The 25,757-nt window shown below is 49.5% G+C and overlaps 1 protein-coding gene and 1 long non-coding RNA gene across 3 annotated transcripts in view; one reads left to right on the top strand and one right to left on the bottom strand.

Annotated features, from left to right (window-relative positions):
* LOC140427686 (uncharacterized) overlaps positions 1-19,135 on the top strand; it is a 56,438-nt gene extending 37,303 nt beyond the window's left edge. The window contains exons 3-4 of the long non-coding RNA XR_011948586.1: positions 8,486-8,640; positions 18,596-19,135. This is a non-coding gene — a long non-coding RNA (uncharacterized lncRNA). The remainder of the gene's footprint in view (positions 1-8,485; positions 8,641-18,595) is intronic.
* Positions 1-23,368, bottom strand: dact2 (dishevelled-binding antagonist of beta-catenin 2). 2 transcript variants are annotated; one of them, XM_072513172.1, is made up of 4 exons: positions 23,271-23,368; positions 8,823-8,955; positions 2,541-2,843; positions 1-1,836 (listed from the first exon to the last, which is right to left on the bottom strand). In XM_072513172.1, the coding sequence occupies exons 3-4, from the start codon at positions 2,785-2,787 to the stop codon at positions 239-241; spliced, it is 1,845 nt and encodes a 614-aa protein (XP_072369273.1). In that variant the 5' UTR covers positions 2,788-2,843; positions 8,823-8,955; positions 23,271-23,368; the 3' UTR covers positions 1-238. The 2 variants fall into 2 exon arrangements, with proteins under 2 accessions (XP_072369273.1, XP_072369263.1); XM_072513162.1 differs by lacking the exon at positions 23,271-23,368 and adding an exon at positions 15,522-15,976.
* Positions 23,369-25,757: the final 2,389 nt, after the last annotated feature.

Below are 25,757 nucleotides of genomic sequence, written 5' to 3' on the forward strand. Positions count from 1 at the left end.
TCACAATCGAACATTTTTATTCTGGTCACAATGCCCTTACAGTCAAATCAGGAGCGTTAATTATTATACAAAGTACAAAGACTGGGCCCATCATGTGGCACGAGATCTGCCCTAACACAAGGGCCATTTACAGTTCACAACTGGATGTTGCTCTCTTTTTAGAAGGTAATTTCTTTTGTTTCTCAGGACAACAATGCCCAGCGTGCAGCCTCCATGGGTAGGCCAAGAGTTCACGCCCCTAAACCATGGTCATAACCTTTAAGGCTTCAGGTTGGAATCTCCGGATCTTTTTCTTCAGGGCTTTCGACGCCTTTATGCGGCAAATCCTGGCCTCAGAGCAGAGCTTCTGTCTGCCGGAGCCCGGAGGCCAGATGAGGGTGTGCCTGTCCGCTGCCTCCGCGTTTGGGCAGCCCTCGCTCCCGCTCGACTCGCTGTCGCCGAAGCGGTTGGCCGTGTGGTCACTGTGCTCGTCCCCGCTGCTCTCGGCGACGGTGGAGTGGAAGAGCGAGGCGCATTCGGCCGAGTACTCAGATTGGTCCGACTCGCTCCGGGCAGCCGGACACCGGAGGGTCCGCACCCGGCTGAAGCTCACCGCCCGTGCTGCCCAGTGACTCCCTGCCTTCTGCCGCTGGGCACTGAAGCCAAGATGGCCGGTGGGTGCTCTGTGGAATATCTCAATGTTCGACTGCCACGGGCGACTTTTGGCCTCAGTCCCGTCTTCGCCAGCCATGGATTCTGGGAGCCCGCAGAGGGCCCGGCTCTGGAACTCCGGGCGGTAACACACGGGATGAAGGCTGGACTCTGAACACGAGCGGCCCGGAGCTTCGTGGCCCACGCTGGTGGTTGCCATGGCTGCACTTCGGCTGGCGCGGTCGGCCTCAGCTGTGGATCTGAAAGCCCCAACACCTCGTGCAGTCAGTCTCCTGCCTGCCCGCGTCACCTCACCATTCCTCCTCTTGATTTTGGCAACTTTGGTCTTGCCACCGGCTGGTAGGATCCGCACACGGAGCCGAGACTCTGCGGGCACATACTGGGCTTGCACAAACCCACTCTTCGGCAAGGCTTCCTTGCCTTTCCCTGCAGTGACCCCCGACCTCTGGCCAGTCCGGTGAGGCAGATCAGTGCTGGGTGCACAGCAACCATCGCAGGCGAGGCCTTTGGAATCAGGGAGGCCTGAGCAGGAAGCCGGAACAGAGGCCACAGGCTGGTCCTTCACCCCCAATCTGAACAGCCGACTGCTGCTGGCGACCTTGGACTCTTGCCCCAGCATATCCGTCACGGGTGGGATGGTGGAGAAGCCATTAGCCTCCTGCAGCCTCGACCTCGTGTTGGTGGTGTTTTCTGCTGGAAACTCTACATTTTTACAGTGGTCACCCTGCCGTAGGCACGCGAGCCTCTTAAGTTGGCCCCGTGCTGCGAGGGCCTCGTCGGAGAGCGAAAGATCCTCCTCTTGCATCGCAGCTCTCGGACTCATTCCAGGTTCTCGTCCTGTGGCAGCCTTGTTGACCCTGCAGGGCTGATGTGGGCCTTGCTCATTAATGCAGCCCGTTCTGGTTTCGACTGGGATTGACCCACTTGCTGGCGGAGGCGTGCTGCTGTTGCCTGCACTGGTGGCCTGCTCAGTCAGACAGAACAAGGGGCTCTGGAGAGCCACGGCGTGGAGGGGACTGGGGTAACTGTACACGTCGCCACTGTTCTTGGAGACCAGGTCACAGCGGAACTTTTGATTGGGCAGAGGGAGGTGTAGCTCGCTCCCAGCAGAGACAGAGGGGAGCGGTTTTCGGTCGGACACACCTGGAGGCTCTCTCGGCAATGGTGCGAATCTCTCCAAGTCACCTGCATCACAAACAAGAAGAACAATCCACGTTACAATATTGGGAACCATCGTTCTGGTTCTCTGCCCAGCCACTGGCCTCTATCCCTGTGACAGTCAGTGGGCATAACCCTCCCACCCTTCAACAGCCAGTCTCCCCGCCCCCCCCTGCCCCTACCCCTCCGACCCTACTCCAACCCCTCGACAGTCATATTCTGCGCACCTCACACAATTGACAGTCAGTCTTTCTCACCCCCGCCATTGGAGTCTCTCAGCCCCACCGCCTCGCCAGCCTCCCTCACCACCCACCCCCCCCCCCCCCGACCACCAGCACCCCTCACCTCCCATCCCACCCCCTCGCCAACCTTCCTCATCTCCCATTCGTCCGCCAGCCTCCCTCACATCCCACCCAGCGCCCGTACATCAGTATCTATCCTCGAGAACAGTTGGTCTTCAACCCCTCCAATAGCGGCCCCCCCCCCCCCCCCCAAGTCGTCCTGACCCCCTTAGCAGTTGGTTACCCCACCACGCTGTTGGCCTCCTCTTGTGACATCTAGGTCAGTGTCCCAACCCCCCCCCGCCCCCCCCCCCCTCCAACCCGTCAACCAAAACAGCCAGTCTCCCACTCACTCACTCACTGCCCCCCTCCTCCCCCCCGACGGTCAGTCTGCCTGCCCCCACCTCTCTGGGCCATTTAGCCTGTTTGAGAAAGAACATCCCAGGATACCTGTCGAAACTGGTCTCTGCCTGGGGACTGCGAGCCTGCCAATGTGAAAGGCGAGCAACGGCTCGGTCGTAGTTTTGATGCCCCTCCCGGGCCACTTGCCAGCCCCCCGCTGCTCGAACGCTGCCGACTGCGCGATGATGTCGTCGGCAGACCGAGGACGGTCCTCTGATCTGCCGGCCTTGGTGCCTGCCGGCTGGCTACAGTACCGCAGGCTGCCCTGGGAGGAGGAGTTACATTCACTGTACATGGATGTGCAGGAGTTGGACAAGGAACAGGAGCCCCCATCGCTGAGGTCATAAAACCCTGAAAATTAGAAACCAAATTACATTTAGACAACAAGCATTGTACAACTTCTAGAAACACCACACGAGAACAAAATGATTCAAAACCTGGTAGATTGGGCAGCACGGTAGCACAGTGGTTAGCACTGTGGCTTCACAGCGCTAGGGTCCCAGGTTTGAATCCCCGCTGGGTCACAGTCTCCGAGGAGTCTGCATGTTCTCCCAGTGTGTGCGTGGATTTCCTCTGGGTGCTCCAGTTTCCTCCCACAGTCTAAACACGTGCAGGTTAGGTGGATTGGCCGTGATAAATTGCCCTTAGTGTCCAAAAAGGTTAGGAGGGGTTATTGGGTTACGGGGCTAGGGTGGAAGCGAGGGCTTAATGTGGGTCGGTGCTGACTCGATGGGCCAAATGGCCTCTTTCTGCACTGTATGTTCTATGGACTAGATGTTGCAGACACTCAACAGATCAGGTGGCATCTGTGGGAGAGGGGCCTGTTAATCAGAAAAAAACATGAGGAGTAGACCACACGGCCTATTGTGTCTGCTCCGCTATTCAAGATGATCCTAGCTGAACTTGGACTCCTTTTTCCCACTCACGCCCCATAGCCATTAATTCCCTGAGAACACAAAAATCTGACTATCCCACCGCCTTAAATATATTCAACGATGGAGCATCCATCCTGTAGCCACTTAAAATGGCCACCTGCAAAGGACTATGGGAATTGTGGTCAAATTGGGACACAGACAGGTACACAGCCTCTGTGTATTGTGCAAAGACATCAGACCTGGTAAGAAACTCCCAGTTCATTAAAGATCAATCACCATTTTCCCCAAGACAATAGCATTCGCATTAAAGACCATCAAGGATAGCTGACTAACCAGCGTGCCTGGGACAATGATAGCTAGGACCCGCCTAGCCGTCGAGGTATCCGCCCCCTAATTGGCTAAGATCGATGAGGGTGATCGAGAATCCTATCGATCCATTGGACCTAGAGTAAGGACCACCCAAAAGGGCGCGAAAGAGACGAAGGATAAAGAGCCCTGCGCACTAGAGATCTGCCTCCTTTGGGACCGGCCTGTGTGCGACCAACCGCAGCAGAACAACCAAGTTCAAGGACCCGCGATCATTCCTGAAGGACGAGCCCAGCTGAGACGAACCCAACAACTTCCAACCGACCACGTGGACCTGGATAAAGGCCTTATCTCGCATAGTGCCGATCACTCGAAGTTAAGTAAAGGTCATCTTAGTAATTAGTTGTAGTTTAGTCCGGAGCCGCGTGTATTATTGCATAAAGATACAAGTCTTGTGTTATTATTAAACTGTGTTTTTGAGCTAACATACTGTTTGTGTGGTCATTTGGTCGATATAAGAAACAGCTTGTGGTTCACCTAAAGGGTAAAAAGGCAACCCCCGTGTTTGAGATTCCCCGACCAGCGGGGAAAAAACAGCGTCCACCCTACCAAATCCCCTCAGAATGGTGTAGGTTTCAATGAGAACGCCCCTCATTCTTCTGAACTCCAGAGAATGAAAAGCCCAATTTACTCAACATCTCACCTTAGGAGAACCCCCTCGTCCCAGGGACCAATGTAGTGAACCTTCACTGCTCTGTCTCCAGTGGAAGTATATCTTTTCTTAAATATAGTGAAATAAGAACAGTAGAGATGTACCAAGTGCAGTTGGCACATCAGATGATATAAAAGATTTGGTTTTGTTCCTGAACACTCGAGAATGTAAATAATGATAATAATCTTTATTATCACAAGTAGGCTTACATTAAGACTACAATGAAGTTACTGTGAAAAGCCCCTAGTTGTCACACTCCGGCACCTGTTCAAGTACATTGAGGGAGAATTCAGAATGTCCAATTCACCTAACAAGTACGTCTTTCAGGACTTGTGGGAGGAAACTGGAGCACCCGGAGGAAACCCACGCAGACACGGGGAGAACGTGCAGACTCCGCACAGACAGTGACCCAGCCGGGAATCGAACCCGGGACCCTGGCACTGTGAGGCAACAGGTCTAACCACTGTGCTACCGTGGTGGGGGATACAATGTGCAGGATAGAAACAACCCAGTCAGCCCAAGTGGTGCGTTCCAGCTTTCATGCTCCACACAAGACCAACCGCACCCGACCCCATATTACTCTTAACAGCACTTATACCACGGTTAGACAATTTTAATTGTTACTGCGTGAATCGGAAAGGGAGCCAAGATAGGCAAGACCACCTTCCAAGTTAACATGGTGCGAATAGGACTCCTAATAGAGACAGCCTAAACCATAGACCCCAAGCAGGTGGAAGGTATGCCGAGGATTTTCGATGCCTCCATGACAGGCTGAGGGAGAGACACACTCCATTGCTTTAGAACGGCTGCAGACAAGAGCCAGACTGACCCCGAGGATAAGTGAACCGAGGGGGGACTGGAGAAGCTGACAATCTGCAGCCTTGAAAGACAAATTAAGTAAATAAATCCAGAATATTCTGATAGCGATGGGACTAGGTCTCCAGGAATTGAAAATCAATCTCCAGGACACTGCTGTGTGCAACCCTGGAGAAATAAAATCATTGGGACTTTAGATTTTACTTTGAATATTTCTCTTTACCAGATGCTAAAATGTTGAGGGTGGGGGTGGGGGGAATTGTGTGGCTGACTAATATCTGGAGCGTGGGGGGCAAGTGGTGATGAAACCTCCAGGAATCCATTTCACCACAGTTCAGAGAATGTGGCAAGCCTACATGCTACAACTTTACGACTGGTTAGGCCTCACGGTAGGCCTGGGGCAGCACGGTAGCCTTGTGGATAGCACAATTGCTTCACAGCGCCAGGGTCCCAGGTTCGATTCCCTGCTGGGTCACTGTCTGTGCGGAGTCTGCACATCCTCCCCGTGTCTGTGTGGGTTTCCTCCGGTTTCCTCCCACAGTCCAAAGATGTGCAGGTTAGGTGGATTGGCCATGCTAAATTGCCCTTAGTGTCCAAAAGTGCCCTTCGTGTTGAGTGGGGTTGCTGGGTTATGGGGAAAGGGTGGCGGTGTTGACCTTGGGTAGGGTGCTCTTTCCAAGAGCTGGTGCAGACTCGATGGGCCGAATGGCCTCCTTCTGCACTGTAAATTCTATGATAATCTATGATAATCATCTGCAGTGCTGTGGACAACGCACCTCAGGAAAGATGTAAAGGCTACACTGGAGGTTCACCAGGAATGAGGGACTTCCGTTATGAAGAGAGTTCAGAAAGGTAAGGGCTGTTCTCCTCGGAACACCTTTTTGAGGGCAATTAGGGATAGGCAATAGTGCTAGCCTAGCCAGCGATGTCCACATCCCAAGAATCAATATTCATGTGGTGTACCCACAATGTTGTTCAGGAGAGAGTTCCAGGTGAAGATTGCAAGTTTGGATGGTGTTGTCGAAGGCGCCTTAGGCGAGTTGGTGCAGTGCATCCTGTAGATGGTACACACGGCTGCTATCATGCAACAGTGGTGGAAAGGGCAGCAATCCAGCGGGCTGCTTTGGCCCGGATGGTGTCGAGCTTCTTGAGTGTTGTTGGCACTGCACTCACCCCAGGCAAGTGGGCAGTATTCCATTACTCCTGATGTGTGCCTTGTAGGCAGTGGACAGGCTTTGGGGAGTCAGGAGGGGGGGTTACTCACTACAGAATTCCCAGCCTCTGACCTGCTCTTTTCAGTACAGCATTTATTTGGCTAGTCAAAGTTAAACCCCTCGGATGTTGATGGTGTGGGATTCGGTGGTGCTAATGCAAATTAGTAACAGGCATAAGGACAAACAAAAATAGGACTGTAGACAATTAAACCCTACTTCGCTTTCTAAAGAGCCAGCACAAGATGGTCGCTGAATGGTTGAAGCTTAGAGGCAAGTCGTGTGGTCAAACCTCCAGGAATACATTGAATCACAATTGGCAACTACGGTAGCATGGCCCCTTTAAGGGGACAATTCTTTGCGGGTCAAGTGACCCGCCCAGAGCCTATGGGGACGGAGCGCACAAGCTTCAGCCTATCGGATGGCTAGGCGCAGCCCTGGCCCCTGGAGTATCGTCAGGAGACGAGGGGAGTCGCGGGATCTAGGCCGGTGTTGGGAGTTGTACGGATCTGTATTTAAAGTTCTTCTTTGTCAAATAAATCACCGTATTGGTTTCACACCATTGTGATATAACACTGCTTCGTCGCTTCGCACTATAACAGCAACCCTCTATGCTAGAACTTTAGGTCGAATAGCCTTCTCCTGCGCTTTAACTTTTTGAAGACTCGCCTATTTCTTCAGAGTTAGCCAAGACAGTAGAACATTTGTCAATGCTCATGTGGTATGTTAGGCTCAATAACAAAAAGGAGGGTGGTTTGGCTATTCTGCTTCTTGAGCCGGTCTGTCAGAATCTACCTGCCTGGAGGGTGGGAGTACTAGGATGATCCATGTGTCGGAGGCTCTCTGCCTTGAGGTGGAAGGTGCTTAACGGTATTAAGCATCAGCGGAAATCTTAAAATAGAAACAGCTCTCTGGCTGTTATCAGTGTTATTAATAATGTGGCGGAGCCGACGCTGGGAGTCCACAGGCAGACAGATAGACACAAACACACCTGTGTGGACTGATCCAAACTGGAACCTACAGAACAGACTGGGAGATGCTATTGTATGAGCAGTGGGACAAGAAACCTGACACTGGTGCGTTAAGCACCCGTGCGATTAGTTAGCGCTGTGCAGTTGCCAGGCGCACACCATTGCTGACGCGTTACTTATCCGATAGAGGCAGCCTGGTCTTGGAAAAGCTCCGATTCACGCGGGAAGGTGCCTGGTGTATAGAGGTTAAACAGCACTGTCACTGAAGCAGGATCTGATAGCAATAAAGCACAGAGTTGGAAAACTGGCCTGATCTCCAAATCCATACAGCGAGAAGATTACATTCAACGAACAGCACATGAACAATCTATTCAGCCCAACTAATCTACCCTGCTAACTACTGACTCAAACCCAAACCTCCTCTGCCACACTAGCCATTTGTTTCTTTTCCCCCTCACAGACAAATGTAGCTCCCCTTTACAGAAAGGATGAGAATGGCAGATTTCCCTCTCTAAAAAAGGACATGAGTGAACCAGATGGGATTTTACAACAATCGATGATAGTCGGCTTGCTTTATAATTCCAGCTTAATCAATCAAATTCACATTCCACCCGTTACCATGGTGGGATTTGAACCTGTGACCCCCAGGTCCCTGGGCCTCTGGATTACTAGTCTAGTGACATTGTCACAACAACACAATCAAGGGGCGGCATGTGGCGCACTGGATAGCACTGGGACTGCGGCACTGAGGACCCAGGTTCGATCCCGGCTCTGGGTCACTGTCCGTGTGGAGTTTGCACATTCTCCCCGTGTCTGCGTGGGTTTCGCCCCCACAACCCAAAGGTGTGCAGGTTAGGTGGATTGGCCACGCTAAATTGCCCCTTAATTGGAAAAAAATAATAACTGGGTCCTCTAAATTTAGTTAGTTATTAACTTGCAGCTGAATCCAAATGAAAAAAAACTATGCTGCTGTATCCGACCTGTGATAGCACATTAAAAACACAGCAAAACCTCACAAGGCTGTTAGTATTCTGAAGCAGCATCTCCCAGGTGTATCCAGTGCTGAATAAAACATGCATTTTGTTGCTATTGCCCTTCACAGCGACTTACATGCGCGAGATTGGATTTTCCGTTCTCACAAAGCTGAAGGCGGCACAAAGGAACTGGCTGAAGCCTGCACCCGATATGCGCATTGTCCTCTCCTCCTGATTGCAGTGAAATAGTGAGGACCAGGCAGGCTCCCCTGTCACATTAAAGGTAAGCGAACATGGTGTGTCTCGCGAAGGTCGGCCGGTGTGGGTCGCGAAGATTGGCTGGCAAAAAGCGGGCCCCGGGAAAGAAAGTTCGAAAAACACCGTCTAAAGGCAGACGCGCAAATCCCGCAACGCGCAGGGACATCCGATTCCGTAGCACAAAGCTACTGCCCAGCAGACATTTACCTGAGCTTGGCCTGCTGTCATTCTCCTGTTGCTCGGTGGAAGCCTTGTTCACATCAAGCTTGAGCTCACTAATTTGTCGGTCCAAATGCTGCAGATGAATTTTCAGCCCCGCATCTTGTTTTCTCAGATGTGACTGGAAACCAAAAGAAGAAAGTTACACAAACGCACACACAGACTATAAAAAAAAACAATTGACTTTTAACATTCAGCTGAAGGGGCCCCTCAGCATCAAAGGTGTACATTGTCTACATAACTCGGAATGAGACATTTTGTTTAAATTTAGAGAACCCAATTTTTTTTCCAAGCAGCAAGGTGGCGCAGTGGTTAGCACTGCTGCATCGCGGCACCGAGGTCCCAGGTTCGATCCCGGCTCTGGGTCACTTGTCCGTGTGGAGTTTGCACATTCTCCCTGTGTTTGCGTGGATTTTGCCCCCACACCCCAAAGATGTGCAGGTTAGGTGGATTGGCCACACTAAATTTCTTCTTAATTGGAAAAAATGAATTGGGCACTCGAAATTCATTTTAAAAAGGGGGCAATTTAGCACGGCCATCCTTTTGGGGCTGTGGGGTGAAACCCACGCAGACACAGGGAAAATGGCAAACTCCACACGGACAGTGACCCGTGGCCGGGATCGAACTGGGGTCCTCAGCAGTGCTAAACATGGTCACCGTGCTGCCCGTAATGAAACATAACTTGTAATAAAGCATGTAATGCAACACTGTATTTAAAGAAACTGATCCACTAAATGTACTTTCACAAATTCCGTCCACAAAAAAAAAAATCAAAGAGGAAAGCAAGGTTCACCCTGAGCAGCCCATAACGCAGGGCTCTGCGCTCAAACGGTTGTACCCAGGGACGCACACGGAGATAAACATTAACAGCTGCTGGCCAGTCCTCAACTCCATGAAAGATGCTCTTCCCGTGCAAAGAACTGTCCACGACATATTGTCACCTTCCAAGGTCCAGCACTAAGGAACACACTAAAGCTCAGGTCAGCGCTGCAAAGGCTCATTGGGACAACACCACTGTCTAAGGCTGCCCACCGTAGGCAATGCCCCATGGGCTGCAAGCACCAGGTAATTTTCAACATGAAACGTACACCTTTTTAAAAAATACAAATTTAGATAACCCAATTATTTTGTCATTCATCATACATAGAGGTCTGTTTTGTGTCGGCAAGTCTCAAAGTCCCACATGTCTTGGTACCACTAAGTTAAACATCCATTTGCGGGGCTAAAAGACAAAATGAGGCTACTAATGCGATCCAAGGTGAAGTATAGTGAGGCACGTACTAAAAGAAATTGAACTCTCATTTAATAAAATGTCAAATTTTAAGGTTTATGGAATGCACTTTCAACACGGTTTTGAAGAAGGTATTTTATTATTTAAAAAGGCAATGAGGAGGGTAGTGCAGTGGTTAGCACTGCTGCCTCACGGCACCGAGGTCCCAGGTTCGATCCCAGCTCTGGGTTACTGTCCGTGTGGAGTTTGCACATTCTCCCCACGTCTGCGTGGGTTTCACCCCCACAACCCAAAGATGTGCAGGTTAGATGGATTGGCCATGCTAAATTGAAAACAAAAAGAATTGGGTACTCTAAATTTTTTTTTTTTTTTTTTTTAAATTTTAAAAGTAGCGGTGACCATGAATTCCAACATTGTCAAAAAAAACCCAACTGGTTCACTAATGTCCTTTAGGGCAGAAGGAAATCTTCTGTCTTTACCCAACAAGGGTCTCCAGACCCATAGTGACGGGATTGACTCTTAGCTGCCCTCTGAAACTGCCAGTCAAGCCACTAAGGTTCAAGGGTAATTAGGGATGGGCGGCACAAGACCAGTAATGGGAATCACGTCCCATGAAAGAATAATAAAAGACATTCCAGCCGGGGTGGTCACAGATCCTTCCTGATCCGCATTGGCAAACATATTTACCAGCCAAGTATGCAAGAGTTTATTGTTTAACCAGATAATATATGTATCTTTGGTGAAATGAGGAGGAGGATAGATAAAGTTACGAGAGTCTGAAGTGATTTATATTTGATGCGTCTGTTTACCGTTTTGCAATGACCCGCATCCACATCAAGAACTGACTAATGTGGAGCCAAATCATCTTGGAAGTCTAGACTTTCTTCATTGATGCCAGCAGGTCACAAAAAGCTGTCCTGAAGATATACAGCGGTCATTGATAATTCAGGACATCGTAAAGATCTCATTTCAGTCATTTCAAGAAAAACAAAGACATTAATCGTGATTGTGCGATGCAAGTATTCGGTTTCCTATAATTATAGCTTTAAAAAAAAGGGCGAGCAGCCATGTACAGCAGTTACAAAACAGAGGAGGAAGATGAAAGCAAAATACAATGCAATTCGCCTGCATGGCCCATGACCCTGTCGCCCTCCAGATATTGCAAGGCGTAAGGCATCATTTTGCACAAGGGACCATTTGGCCCACCATTCCTGCTGGCACTTTGAAAGAGCTTTCCAATCTGTCTCACTTTCCATCTCTTTCCTTGTAAATTTGCTGTTGTCAAGTATATATGCAATTCCTTTTTAAAAGTTACCACTGAATCTGTTTCTACTGCCCTGCCTGGCACCGTATTCCACTTCACACCACACTGCACATTAGATCTATTCAAAAGGAATCTTATCATTCCCTCTTTTTTTTTGCGTCAACTCCTTAAAATCGGTATCCTCTGGTTACCAACCCTGCTGCCAATGGAAACAGTTCCTCCTTATCTACTCTAATTCAGAAAATCTTTCATTAAGTCTCCTGTTAACTGCCTCTGCTCTCGGGAGCATAATTCCAGTGTCTCTCGTCACTGATGTCACACCTCACACAGGTGCGGTGCTCCCAGTTTACTCAGTTGGGTTGTAGCGGTGCCCACACTATCACCAAAGCTCCAGGCTCGGTCCCCAGGCGCTTTGAAGGCATCCGGCTTCTGCCCCCCTGTCAGTGAGGGACAAAGTCCAACTTTCGTCCTTAAAAGGCTAGGGAGGAGCCCTGGGGAACTGTCACTCCTGACTGCTACTTGGTGATCCTTCCCCCTTCCCCCTTTCCCCCCCCCCCACCCAACCAGTGCCTAAGCATCAGGCAGGAACAAGAGTGATCATCAGCAGTGATGCCTTCCACAGTCAAGCAGCTCAGTCACACCATTCTTGATGCACAGATACTGCACTAATGGCCACTTGGGAGAGGAAGTCCACAGGATGGTGCGCATTGCAAGGGGATGTCAGGCAGGAAAGTGGGGTGGAGGTTACAATCAGATCAGCCATGATCTTATTGAATGGCGGAGCAGGCTCAGGGGCGAGTGGCCTACCCCTGCTCCTAATTCATATGAGCGCATTAGATAAAATTGATGAAGCAACATTGGCACAGGATGGCAAAGGTCAATGCCAACCTGTATCATAACTCAAAACATCCCTATGAATAATGACCCTCCTTCCAATGATTTGGTGCAAATCGCAGTCCCCTATTGCTGTGAAAGATTCTGTGGCGCCGTTGCAAAGAAGGGGAGGGAGGGGGGAGGGGGGGGGGGGGGGGGGGAGTTTCTCTTCGTATCCTGGCCAATAGGCAGCCAGCGTCATTAAACGATTATCTAATCGCAGTCTCACGGTTCCTTGTGGGAGATTGATTCAGGACATCATGAGAATTTGAAAGGCGCCATATAAATGCCATATTTTGTTTTGTCTTTTTAAAACTACCTCTCGCAGAGAGGGCATGCCAGAGAAAGAAAGGCAGGGGTCTAAGATTACTCAGCAGACATCCCGAATATCAACACTTCGATACAGCACCTTTCACAATCTCTGGACACCTCAAAAGCATTTTACAGCCAACAAAGTGCAGCCATTGTTGTAACGCGGCAGCCAATTTGTGCCCAGCATGCTCCCACAAAAAGGGAGATAATAATCGGATAATCTGTTTTTGTGATGTTGACCAAGGGATAAACGTTGACCAGGACACCGGGGAGAACTCTTCTTTGAAATAGCGCACCGGGATCTCTCGCACCCACCCAAGGGAGAGGATGGAGCCTCGGGTGAATGTTTCAAATGAAGGATCACAGCTCCTGACAGTGCAGCACTCCCCCAGCACTGCACCAGAGCGGCAGTCTTGATTATTGTGCTCACAAGTACTGGAATGGGGCTTCAACCCAGAACCTCAGGGCTCCGAGGTTAGCGCTACCCCCTTCAACCCATTTAACTAACCTTCAGAGAAGGTACGGGAGGCAGAGTGGTCCATATACCGGGCCCAAAACAGCAGAAAAGGTGGACAGAATACAGCCAGAATGTGCTGTGAAATAGGAACAAAGGGGAAATGATACCTTGAAAGAAGCAAGTCACGTCAATCTATGAATGAATAGTTGTCTTCACAACCCGGAACCACACAATTATCAACCTATAGCTTTATAAAATCAGACATACTCGACAAGGAGGGGTTTGTCTTAAAGTCAATGGTTCCCTGTCTGCCTTTAATTAACAGGTATGGCTGCTATTTACATGGTCACTCCCTCTTCCTCAATGGCCCATTCTTCTCTGAGAGGATTTCTCCCTTTGTTTGATTTCCTAAACATCTTTATCTTATCTTTTTTGTGTGTCTAACGCAAATCGAGCCTTCGGTGAACAGTTATTCCCCCAGATGCTTCTCAACTCTTCCCAGTTTATTTTGGTGCAGCGCCCACATGCTAACCCGTGCAGCGCCCACATGCTAACCCGTGCAGCGCCCACATGCTAACCCGTGCAGCGCCCACATGCTAACCCGTGCAGCGCCCACATGCTAACCCGTGCAGCGCCCACATGCTAACCCGTGCAACGCCCACATGCTAACCCGTGCAGCGCCCACATGCTAACCCGTGCAGCGCCCACATGCTAACCCGTGCAGCGCCCACATGCTAGCCGGTGTAACGCCCACATGCTAACCCGTGTAGCGCCCACATGCTAACCCGTGTACCGCCCTATCAGAGGTGCCGTTAATCAGAGGGCTTGTCTGACCTCTCAGATTGACATGACAGTATTTTGTAAAAGAGCAGGGGAGTTATCCCTGGTATCTCGGCTAATATCTATCCACCAACATTACAAATTCAGAATACTTGATCATTATCATATTGGTGGGATCTTGCTGAGCACAAACTGGTTGCCACGTTTTCTACTTTCCAACAGCGGCTACATCTGAAAACATGGCTGGAAAACACTTCAGGACTGCCTGAGAGGCACGATACAAACTCAAGGCTGTCTTTTCGCAAGCAGATAACCCAAGCTGGGGTGAAACCTTTCTGAGTTCACTGCAGCCTCACGGCGCTGAGGTCCCAGGTTCGATCCCGGCTCTGAGTCACTGTCCGTGTGGAGTTTGCACATTCTTCCCGTGTCTGTGTGGGTTTCGCCCCCAAAACCCAAAGATGGGCAGGGTAGGTGGATTGGCCACACTAAATTGCCCCTTAATTGGGGAAAAAGAAGTGGTTACTCTAGATTTATAAAAAAAAATGAAACCTTTCTGAATTTAGTTGTGGGCAGTTGGTGGGATATGTTGGGATATCCGGGGGGGGGGGGGGGGAGGTCGTTAGCACAGGAATACACATCTGTATTGAATGAGAATGGTGAGCAAGTCGCCACCGGAAGAGTTGCAGCCCACAGTGAGAGAGAGAGCAGGGGATGTGATGTGGAGAAGACAGATCTGCCCACTTTTCACACTTTGTTGATGAGCTGTTGATGTTAAAAGTGTGGACAAGGAGACCACTTGGATAAATGCAGCATTAAACTCCGATGTGTATCCCGTTCCATGTGGATTGAAGCTCCATGATCGTGGACATCGGATTAGCCTCGAATCCACCCCCAACACCCGGAACAGAGGCTATTCAACCAAGGGATGAATCACCGAGGGGGGGGGGGGGCTATCACCCACCGCGCATTTTACACAACTTTCTCTAGGAATTTATTTTTTCAAACACAAAAGTCTGGATGTTTTAGTTATGGTCACGTGAAACTTCGAGCCGTGATCTTTCAAAACAGATAAAATAAGACATAAACCATCCGGGAGTGGCCGCGTTTTAGAGGGATCTCTGCCAGCCAGCAGTTTGAAACATTCTTAACTTCATCACATTTAATTCTTGATGCAGATGCTCTGTAAAATCTTGTAAAACCCTTATGTATATGGATGGGTTCTTCTATTTAACCCCCAAATATATTCCTATAAATTAATAAACATGATATATGAAACATTGGAACACATCAGAGTTTATAAGTGCTGAACTTGTAGAACTCAAATACATTTACATAATACTCATGCATGGCCACGTAAAATACTAATATATCTGTAGAATTCTTCAACAATCGTCTTCAAATGCATAAATGGTCCTTACATATAAATATATATTTATGGAACCCTTAATCCTTAGAAAACGAATCTTATTCTGAAACGTGTGACTGTGAAATGTATTACATTATATCAAGGCAGTGTATTGACAACTGGGCTTATATTGACAATCACAAATATTTAAGGGATGGTTTAATTGATTCTAGTTAAGCAGGAATACTCCATCGTGGTTATAAAGTTACTGATTTCTTCCCAGCTTGGGAAGAGTATTAAAACAAAAATAAGTGTTTTTTAAAATGGGATTTTTGTTACCATAAAATAGCAGCTGTCAGAATGGATGTTGGGTCTGGCAGTGGGTCTGGGGGGTGGTTACACGCTTTTGCACAAGTTTTTCTTACCAGTTGCTCTTTCAGGGCGCTCAGGGTGGCTTCTAGCTTGTCCTCCTCAGTGCAGCTCTGCCTCTTCCCCCCGTCCCTGCCGGGCTTCGCTCTGGGGGGCTGCGTCTCCAGGGCCCTCCTCACCAGCTCCCTCTGGCTCTCCTTCAGCAGCTCCAGCTCCTGCAGCCCCGCCAGCGCTGCCTGCAGCCTCTCCCCGGCCCTGCAGCGGTCGAAGACGGGGGAAGGGGCGGGTCGGGGGTTCCTCCTGTTTAACATGGTGCTTGACAGGGATTTCCCCCCCCCTCAGCTATTGGAAGGTGTAATGGTTACTGTTCGGAGATAGGAAGGCTAATTCACTGTCTTGCACAGAGGGAGCAGATTCAATAGATACAGAAGAGAGCAACTCTTTACCACCTTCACTGCAACCTCCTTCTTAACAAACTGAGCCACCTGCTGAATGCAATCTCTATCCCTGCCCACCCCACCTCCTAAAATCAGAAGCCAGCCTTTAATTGGTGAGGCGACATTTACACCCTAATCGTCATCAGCCCTGCCCAGAAATCCTGCTGCTTCTTAAGATGCATCCACTTCAACATGTGCAGAGACACAGCTGCTTCACAGGGTAGAGGCTCAAAGAATGTTTCCCCCTCGTGGGAGGACCCAGAACTGGGGGAGCACAGTTTCCAAATAAGGGGACTCCCTCCCATTTAAGATGAAGACGAGGAGGACTTTCTGCTCTTTCAGAGTGTGGAATTCTCTCCCACAGAGAGAGCTGTGCAATCTGGGTCCTTGAATTTATTCAAGGCTGTGTTGGACAGATTTTTCATTGACGAGAGGGTCGAGGGTTATTGGGGGGGGTGCGGGGGATGTGGAGTTGGGGAGGGTGCGGGGGATGTGGAGTTGGGGGGGGTGCGGGGGATGTGGAGTTGGGGGGGTGCGGGGGATGTGGAGTGGGGGGGGTGCGGGGGATGTGGAGTGGGGGGGGTGCGGGGGATGTGGAGTTGGGGGGGTGCGGGGGATGTGGAGTTGGGGGTGCGGAGGATGTGGAGTTGGGGTGTGTGTGGGGGGATGTGGAGTTGGGTGTGTGGGGGGTTGTGGAGTTGGGGGGGGTGTCGGGGATGTGGAGTTGGGGGGGGTGCGGGGGATGTGGAGTTGGGGGTGCGGAGGATGTGGAGTTGGGGTGTGTGTGGGGGGATGTGGAGTTGGGGGGGGTGCGGGGGATGTGGAGTTGGGGGTGTGTGGGGGATGTGGAGTTGGGGGTGCGGGGGATGTGGAGTTGGGGGGGGGTGCGGTGGATGTGGGGAAGGGGGGGGTGGTGCGGGGGATGTGGAGTTGGGGCTTCGCTCAGATCAGCCATGATGGTATTGGATGGTGGCAGCACAGTGGCGCAGTGGGTTAGCCCTGTTGCCTCATGGCGCCGAGGTCCCAGGTTCGATCCGGGCTCTGGGTCACTGTCCGTGTGGGGTTTGCACATTCTCCCCGTGTTTGCGTGGGTTCCGCCCCCACGATCCAAAGATGTGCAGGGTAGGTGAATTGGCCACTCTAAATTGCCCCTTAATTGGAAAAAATTAATTGGGTACTCTAAATTTATAAAAGAAAGAAAAAGAAATGATAGTATTGGATGGCGGAGGAGTTGAATGGTCCATTCCTGCTCCTATTTCCTGTGAGATATTCCCCCAATGCGCTGGGGGTGCCCGAAATCGGAAATAAAAACAGAAAATGCTGGAGAAAGTCAGCAGGCTGGGCAGCATCTGCGGAGAGAGAAGAGTTAATGTTTCAAGTCTGATAAAAGTGACCTTTTATCAGAATTCCACTGAATTTTCCCATCTCTTAAGTCACAGTCACTTTAGCCTCCAACCTTATTTCCCTCCTCTCCAACCCCTCACCTCACCGCCAGCCCTGCGCCCCCGTTAACTCTCCCTGTAGGAGATTGTTTTTATTGCCATTGAGCTTCAGGAGAATTTTGCAATCTCCTGCCTGGAACATTGCTGGATTCAGAATTAGGAATGGCTTGGAAACACCACCTTTATATTTTAAGAGGAAACTTGCATTTATATACACCCTCGGGGTTTCTCAAAGTGCTCTGTAGCCATTGAGGGTCTTTTGAAGAGTAGTCACCGTTGTAATGTAGGGCGACGAGGCAGCCATCTTGTACACAGCAAGATCCCATAAATGGTAAAGCAACAATGACCAGGTCATCCGTTAAACCTTGGTTAGGAGTCCGAGGCGAATTCCCTTGCATGTTTTAAAATTTAGTACCTTGGGATCTTATACATGCACTTGAGAGGACAGTGGAATGTGTCACATGGAAGACAACACTGCCACCAGTACAGTACTCCCTCAGCACTGCACTGCACTGTCAGCCTGCATTACATTTATTTACTCTTTTATGGAACGTGGGCATTGCTGGCAGGACTAGCTTCAGTTGCCCATCCCTAATTGCCCTTGAGGAGGTGGTGGTGAGCCACCTTCTTGAACCGCTGCAGTCCATGTAGTGTAGGTACACCCACTGTGATGTTAGGGAGCACATGAAGGACAGCGATATATTTCCAAGTCAGGATGCTGTGTGGCTTGGAGGGAACTTGCAGGTGGCGGTGCTCCGAAGAACCTGCCGCCCGGGGCGACACGGTGGCGCAGTGGGTTAGCACTGCTGCCTCACGGTGCTGAGGACCCGGGTTCAATCCCGGTCCCGGGTCACTGTCCGTGTGGAGTTTGCACATTCTCCCCGTATCTGTGTGGGTCTCACCCCCACAACCCGAAGATGTGCAGGCTAGGTGGATTAGCGACGCTAAATTACCCCTTAATTGGAAAAAAAGAATTGGGTACTCTAAATTTATATTTAAAAAGGTATCTGGTGCCCTTGTCCTTCTAGGTGGTAAAGGATGTGAGTTTGGAAGGTGCTATCAATGGAGGCTTGACTAGTTGCTGCAATGCATCTTGTAGACGGTACACACTGTGTCCACACGCTTGAATTTCTGATGTGGGGCTTGAATCCACAACGTTCTTACACATAGGGTAGTGTACTCCCTACTGAGACATGGCTAATTTATTTTGATATTATGAAAGCTATGAGAGATTCTTCCACTTTTTCACAGACTCTGTACAGTGGTTCCTGGACATAGCCATCATTAATGATCAACATCACAGCTTGGTATGGCAACTGTTCGGCCCAAGGTTGCAAGAAACTGCAGAGTGTGGTGAACTCAGCCCAACACATCACGCAAGCTTGCCACCCTCCCAGTGATTCTGTCTACACCTCCCGCTGCCTCAGGAAGGCAGGCAGCATTATCAGAGACCCCTCCCACCCAGGCTTTGCCTTCTTCCAGACCCTTCCATCAGGCAGAAAATACAGAAGTCTGAAGACCCACACATCCAGACATAGGAACAGCTTCTTCCCCACAGCTACAAGACTCCTCAACAACTCCCCCCTCGGACTGATCTGTTCCCTGTAAGAACACTATTCACGATGCCCTATGCTGCTCTTGCTCATGTATTTGCTTTGTTTGGCCCCTTGTTCTGCACTGTAACCAATCACTATCGTCGATGTACTCTGTTGATTATTCTTTTTGTCTACTGTGTGCGTACTGTGTACGTTCCCTCGGCTGCAGAAAAATACTTTTCACTGTACTTCGGTACATGTGACAATAAACCAATCAACCAACATCTTTCTTGACACACTCAATCTATTGACAATACAAACAACGGGACTTATCCCAGTCATGGAAGAACAGGTGCAAGGGGTAGGTTGGCAGAAGATGGAGACATCAATACTTCTGGAGGTAAAGGCTGTTCCTGAACCTAGAGAATAATAGTTGGTTGTCCTTTCCTCTAGAAGGAGCATTGGCTCCTCACTGGTGTTAGTTCCAACTGCCTCTCATCATCCTCAGATATCTCACCCCAGTGCACTGTTCTTCTCCTGTTGAGGGCAGATGGGTGAGAGTTGGTATGTGGTTCACCCATGAGAAGCAAACCATCTTCAAGCAGGAGGTACCAGATAGAAATGTGGCTAACATTGCCCCTCTTGAACAACTGTGCAGAGAACAGAATTGATTTGAGCCCTTGCAGGCGGTCACTTCAGGGATGAATTCTCATGGTTGGCATTATGGTCAAAATCCCTTCGTATAAATCATTCATATATATAGAGGGAAATATTATAGCTGCAAAGTGTCTTGTGATGTTTCACTAAGGTGCCATTTAAGTGCAAGTTGGCAGACACAAAACTATATTTAAATATATAAAAGTTAATAATAATACTCTTTATTGCCCTAAGTAGGCTTACAAAGCGCTCCTCAAAGGGCTGCACGTTGGCACAATGGTTAGCACTGTTGCCTCATGGCACCAGGGACCCGGGTTCAATTCCGGTCTTGGGTGACTGTGTGGAGTTTGCACGTTCTCCCCGTGTCTTCGTGAGTTTCCTCCGGGCGCACCGGTTTCTCCCACTGTCCAAATATGTGCAGATAGGTGGCTTGTTAAATTCCCCCTTAGTTTCCAAAGGTTAAGTGGGGGTTACTGGGTCACGGGGATAGGGTGGGGGAGGGGAGGGGGCTAGGTAGGGTACTCTTTCAGAGGGTCAGTGCAGACTCAATGGGCCGAACAGCCTCCTTCTGCACTGTAGGGATATCAATAGTTAAATGAATTAAATGTCTTCTCAATGCATTCTCACCTTCAGGGTGGTTTGGAGACAAAAGAATTATAATGACAATCTTTATTATTGTCACAAGTAGGCTTACATTAACACTGCAATGAAGTTACTGTGAAAATCCCCTAGTCACCACATTCCGGCACCTGTTCGGGGACACAGAGCGAGAATTCAGAATGTCCAATTCACCTAACATCACGTCTTTCGGGAGTTGTGGGAGGAAACCGGAGCACCCGGAGGGAACCCACCCAGACACGGGGAGAACGTGCAGACTCCGCACAGACAGGGACCCAGCGGGGATTCGAACCTGGGACCCTGGTGCTGTGAAGCAACAGTGCTAACCACTGTGCCCAGTCATAGAGTTTTAAAGCTTTGGAACAATAACTGATAAAATATCATTCTAATTGTTTTGAGTTCAAATTTTATTTTGCTCAAATAGCACGCTTGCTTGTTTATTATTGTTAGCCACGATCTTCCAAGGGCACATTCCGGAATGGAATTGCACTTGAGGTGAATTTTTCAGGGGGTGTTAGTCTTGGGCCTGAGCGAAACACTCTCACCTCTGCGTGGTGGTGGTGATGATGTTATGATACAGGCTGGGAGGTCATTTACTGTTGGATCAACTGGGCCCAGGCAGGGAGAAATTGAGAGGACTACAGCTTTTTTATTTGTTCATGGGATGTGGGCGTCGCTGGTTAGGCCAACATTTATTGACCATCTATAATTGCCCTTGGGAAGGTGGTGGTGGGCTGCCTCCTTGAACACGCTGCAGTCCATGTGGTGTAGGTACACCTACAGCGCTGTTAGGGAGGGATTTTGACCCAGTGAAGGAACAACAATATATTTGCACGTCAGGATGGTGTGTGACTTGGAGGGGAACTTGCAGGTGGTGGTTTTCTCATGTTTCTGCTGCCTTTGTCCTTCTAGGTGATAGTGGTCATGGGTTTGGAAGGTGCTTTGGAAGGAACCTTGGTGAGTTCCTGCAGTGCATGGTGTAGATGGTGCACACGGCTGCCACGGTGTGTCTGTGGTGGAGGGAGTGAATGCTGAAGGTACTGGATGGTGTCCCAATCAGGAGGGCTCTTTTGTCCCAGATGGAGATTCTTGAGTGTTGTTGGAGCCGCACTCATCCGGGCAAGTGGAGAGCATTCCATCACGTTCCCGATTTATCCCAACAACTCTAGATCCAGGAAAGCTATCATCTCCTGGCGACTGAGTGAGTGCTGTACTGTCAGTAATCTATCTTTCAGATAACACCTTAAACCAAAGCCCCATCTATCCGCTCAGTTGGAGATGAAAGATCTCGCAAAACTCTTTCATAGAAGAGCAGGAGAGTTTCCCCTGGGGTCCTGGCCGATTTCTACCTCTCAAACAACCCCATTAAGAGTAAACCACCTGGTTATCACACTGTTGTTTGTGGCAGCTTGCTATGCACAATTTTTAAAAAAATTAATAAATTTAGAGTACCCAATTAATAATTTCCAATTAAGGGGCAATTTAGCGTGGCCAATCCACCTACCCTGCACATTTTTGGGTTGTGGGGGCAAAACCCACGCAGACACGGGGAGAATGTGCAAACTCCACACAGACTGTGACCCAGAGCCGGGATCGAACCTGGGACCTCGGCGGGTGTGCACAATTTGGCTGCCATATTATGTACAATACAACTGAGAGAAACCTTCCTCTATAATTTGTCTTGCGTGCCCTATTTCGCACACTGCCCGGTCTTGAAGATTCTCATGGAGTCACAGCCACACATCTTCAGGAGATGGTTGGCTGTGTGTGACCTATTTGTTGCCTGCCAAGGTACACATTCTGGATCGCCTCATAGTCGCACAGCTCAGAGAGAATGAAAGCCAAATGCTGTGGATTCTGGAGATCTGATATTACTCCGGCCGGAGTTCCTGAGAAGAATCGTAAAGGAACCAAAATGTTAATTCGACTTCTCCCTGGACTGACGCTTGGAGGGAACTTTGCCCACACTTAAAAAAAGTAACTTCAATGACTCTAATGTACTCGGGGACCTCTCGGGTTTGTGTAAGGCGCTATATAAATGTACACGGATGAGATGCGGATGCCACCACATCGTCCACATGCCTCAAACTAGACTCCCAAAACAAGCCCTTTACTCTGAGCTTTGTCACGGTTACCAGGAGGGCAGAGGAAATATTTCAGGGACGTCCTCAAAGCCTCATGAAAAGAAAAAGCCTCCTGAAAACAGCCTCATGACAGGAAAATCCCACCACAAGGACTCTCTTCTGACAATTAATGTACCTGCTTTTCACCAGCCTCAGCTTTCAGGCAGTGCGTTCCAGATCACAATAATCCGCAGTTAGAAGAAAACCTTCTTGTCTCACTCCTGCCTCTTTTGCCAAGTTCCTCATTCACTTGTGCTGAGTCTGGTAGTGAGGAGAGGAGACGTGCGGACCTTAAGTGCGTCGTCTAAATTAGCTGCTTTCGTTTAAACGTTGTGGCTTTTGAGGCCAATAATGATGATGTTTGGACGAGTCACGCTACCAATGAAGAGTGTATAATAATATAATAATCTTTATTGTCACAGGTAGGCTTACATTAACACTGGAATGAAGTTACTGTGGCTGGTAAAACCCGAGACCAAGAACAACTCTGCCGACCAAGATCAGGGTGAGAGAGTTAGATTTCCTTCGACACGTAATAAGAAGTCATGATTTAGAAAGTCTGACGCTGGTGGGAAAGGTCAAGGTGGACAAAGAACAATCAATTTAAAGAGTTTCTCAGGGCGTCGTGGTGGCGCAATGATTAGCATTGAGGTCCCAGGTTCGATCCCGGCCCCGGGTCACTGTCTGTGTGGAGTTTGCACATTCTCCCTGTGTCTGCGTGGGTCTCACCCCCACAACCCAAAGATGTGCAGGGTAGGTGGATTGGCCACGCTAAACTGCCCCTTAATTGGAAAAATAGTTTCGCAAACTGGATGAATTTACCACCAACAAAGATGATCTACGTCACCAGAGCAACATGAACATGGAGGTCAGAGGTCAATGGTCACAAGGTCCTCTCAGGGTACAGTACCTATAGCAGTGTTTTTCAAATGTTTTTGCCCGGATCCATTTTTATCAAGCGACCATCCTTCGCGACCCACCCTTTTCACTTACCTTTAATGTGATGGATGGGCCTGCTTGGTCTTCACGATCTCTCTTCCTTCGTCATTCAGTGTTACATTTCTGCTAAGGACTTCAGCTGACGATTTAAGTTCCCGCCGCATCCTTTGAAAAAAAATCAAGAGGTTGGTCCTCGAACTCGCCATGCTCAGTCTTCAAATGTCTTTGAAGTTTTGAGGGTTTTAATCTTTCATCGAGTGCGGCACGGTAGCACAGTGGTTAGCACTGCTGCCTCACAACGCCAGGGATCCGGCTTCAATTCCGGCCTTGGGTCCCTGTCTGCGTGGGGTTTGTGCGTTCTCCCCCTATCTGCGTGGGTTTTCTCCGGGTGCTCCGGTTTCCTCCCACAGTCCAAAGATGTGCAGGTGAGGTGGATTGGCCGCGCTAAATTGCCCTTAGTGTCCAGAGATGTTCAGGTTAGCTTATGGGGTTACAGGGATAGGGCAGGGAGTGAAAATGGGTTGGTGCCAATTCGACAGGCTGACGGCCTCTTTCTGCACTGTAGGGATTCTATGATTCTATTTGCCAGTACTTCCCTGCATATAACACACATGGGCTTTACATCCTGATTTGCACAGGCACGATTAATAAACTCATACCTCAAGAATCATCTTTATGCTGCTTTGTTCTGATTTCAGCTTCTTCTTCATGGGTTGTTCACCAGGGGCTCCAGAGTTCACATCTGAATTGCTTCAGTTACAAAATGGTGGAATCTCTCTCGCGCCCAGAGCACATGACGTTCAGCGCATGGCCTGCTCCCTGCCGTCGCTTCTGGAGAGAAGACTCCATCAATTTCCCAAAAGGGTCTGCTCCTGGGTCAATGCGCTGACATCAGGAGGTGGTCTGTCTCGCTGGGCACCGGGCCTGCACACTGCTGAGGGGGCAGGACGGCCGGCATTCTGAAAGCCGGTTGGGGCGACCCACCCGACACTCGCCCGCCATCCACCCTTGGGTCGCGACCCAGAGTTGGAAAATGACTGACGTGAAGAGAGAGAATGTAAATAAGGTGAAAATGTCTTTCTCTCCCTGTGCCTGTCTGGGGGCCGGTTTAGCTCAGTTTGCTGGACAGCTGGCTCATGATGCAGAGCAAGGCCAACAGCACGGGTTCAATTCCCATACCAGCTGAGGTTAATTCATGAAGACCCCACCTTCTTGACCTTGCCCCTCGCCTGAGGTGCGGTGATCCTCAGGTTAAATCAGCTCTCTCACAGGGGAAAACAACAATGGTTATCTGGGACTACGGCGACTTTACTTACTTTTACGTTAGGGGTTATTTCACCAGCATCCACTTCAGAGAAAAAGTTAGCTAGGCAGGAAAGGCAAGTCATTAATTTGGCCATAGAACATTTATAGGATCCTTTTCATACTGGAGAGCACAGCTCCAGTCTATTACCCCATAATCCTGAGTATTACATCCTGATGCTAAAGCAAAATGATATTGTACTGCCACCTGGTGGATCCTTCAATACTTTTTTAAAAATCTCAAAGCACCACATTTTTGTTACTTTTATCTGCTTTCTTCCCAACATCCAGGTCAGAGCGGCTCCCCCAGCATTTATCTACTCAAGTACTCCGGCCTCTGGCCACAGGCCCATGGCTTGTTCCAGGAAAAGAAACCTTGCGATGCGAACAGACTAAAGTCGCCAGGAGGTGCGGGAAGAGTAACAACAAACTGGCCCCTTGCCCAGCCGCAGTTTGAAACCACCACCACCACCAGCCGTCCTCTCAGCTACCTGCACCCTAATCGCGGGATTTAAGACGCTCCTGAAAACCTACCTCTTTGGTAGGTCCTTCCCATTCAGTAAAGAGACACGACGTTCCAAAGGTACCAGGAATGTGCGGGAGGTCTTATGGGGAAAGGTTGAACCGGATTGGCTTCTATCCACTGGAGTTTAGAAGAGTAAGGGGCGACTTGACTGAAACCTTTTCGATCCTGAGGGGTATTGACAGGGTGGACTTGTAGAGAATCTGGAACTCGGGCTCACGGTTTGAAAATAAGGGGTTGCCCATTTAAGATGAGAATTTTTTTCTCTCAGAGGGTGGTGAGTCTCTGGAACTCTCGTCCTCAAAAGGCAGAGCTGGATAGATTCTTGTTTAACAAGGACCAGGAAAGGGTATCGAGGTCAGCAGGAATGTAGGGTTGAGATCAGCCATAATCGCATTGTAAGAAGTCTAACACGCCAGGTTAAAGTCCAACAGGGTTTGTTTCGAATCCCTAGCTTTCGGAGCAGGAAACAAACCTGTTGGACTTTAAGCTGGTGTTGTAAGACTTCATACTGTGCCCACCCCAGTCCAACGACGGCATCTCCACATCATAATGTCATTGATGGTGCAGCAGGTACGAGTGGTCTACTCCTGCTCCTAATTTGTATGTTCGTATAAGACCTGCATTGGAAATGGATGGTGGCTCAGGCGGCGAGGGTCAAATTCTGCGAGGCGGAATTCTCCGCCTTACGACGCCGCAAACATGAACCGCGATCG

The sequence above is a fragment of the Scyliorhinus torazame genome, chromosome 1, assembly GCF_047496885.1.
Source record: "Scyliorhinus torazame isolate Kashiwa2021f chromosome 1, sScyTor2.1, whole genome shotgun sequence".
NCBI lineage: Eukaryota > Metazoa > Chordata > Chondrichthyes > Carcharhiniformes > Scyliorhinidae > Scyliorhinus > Scyliorhinus torazame.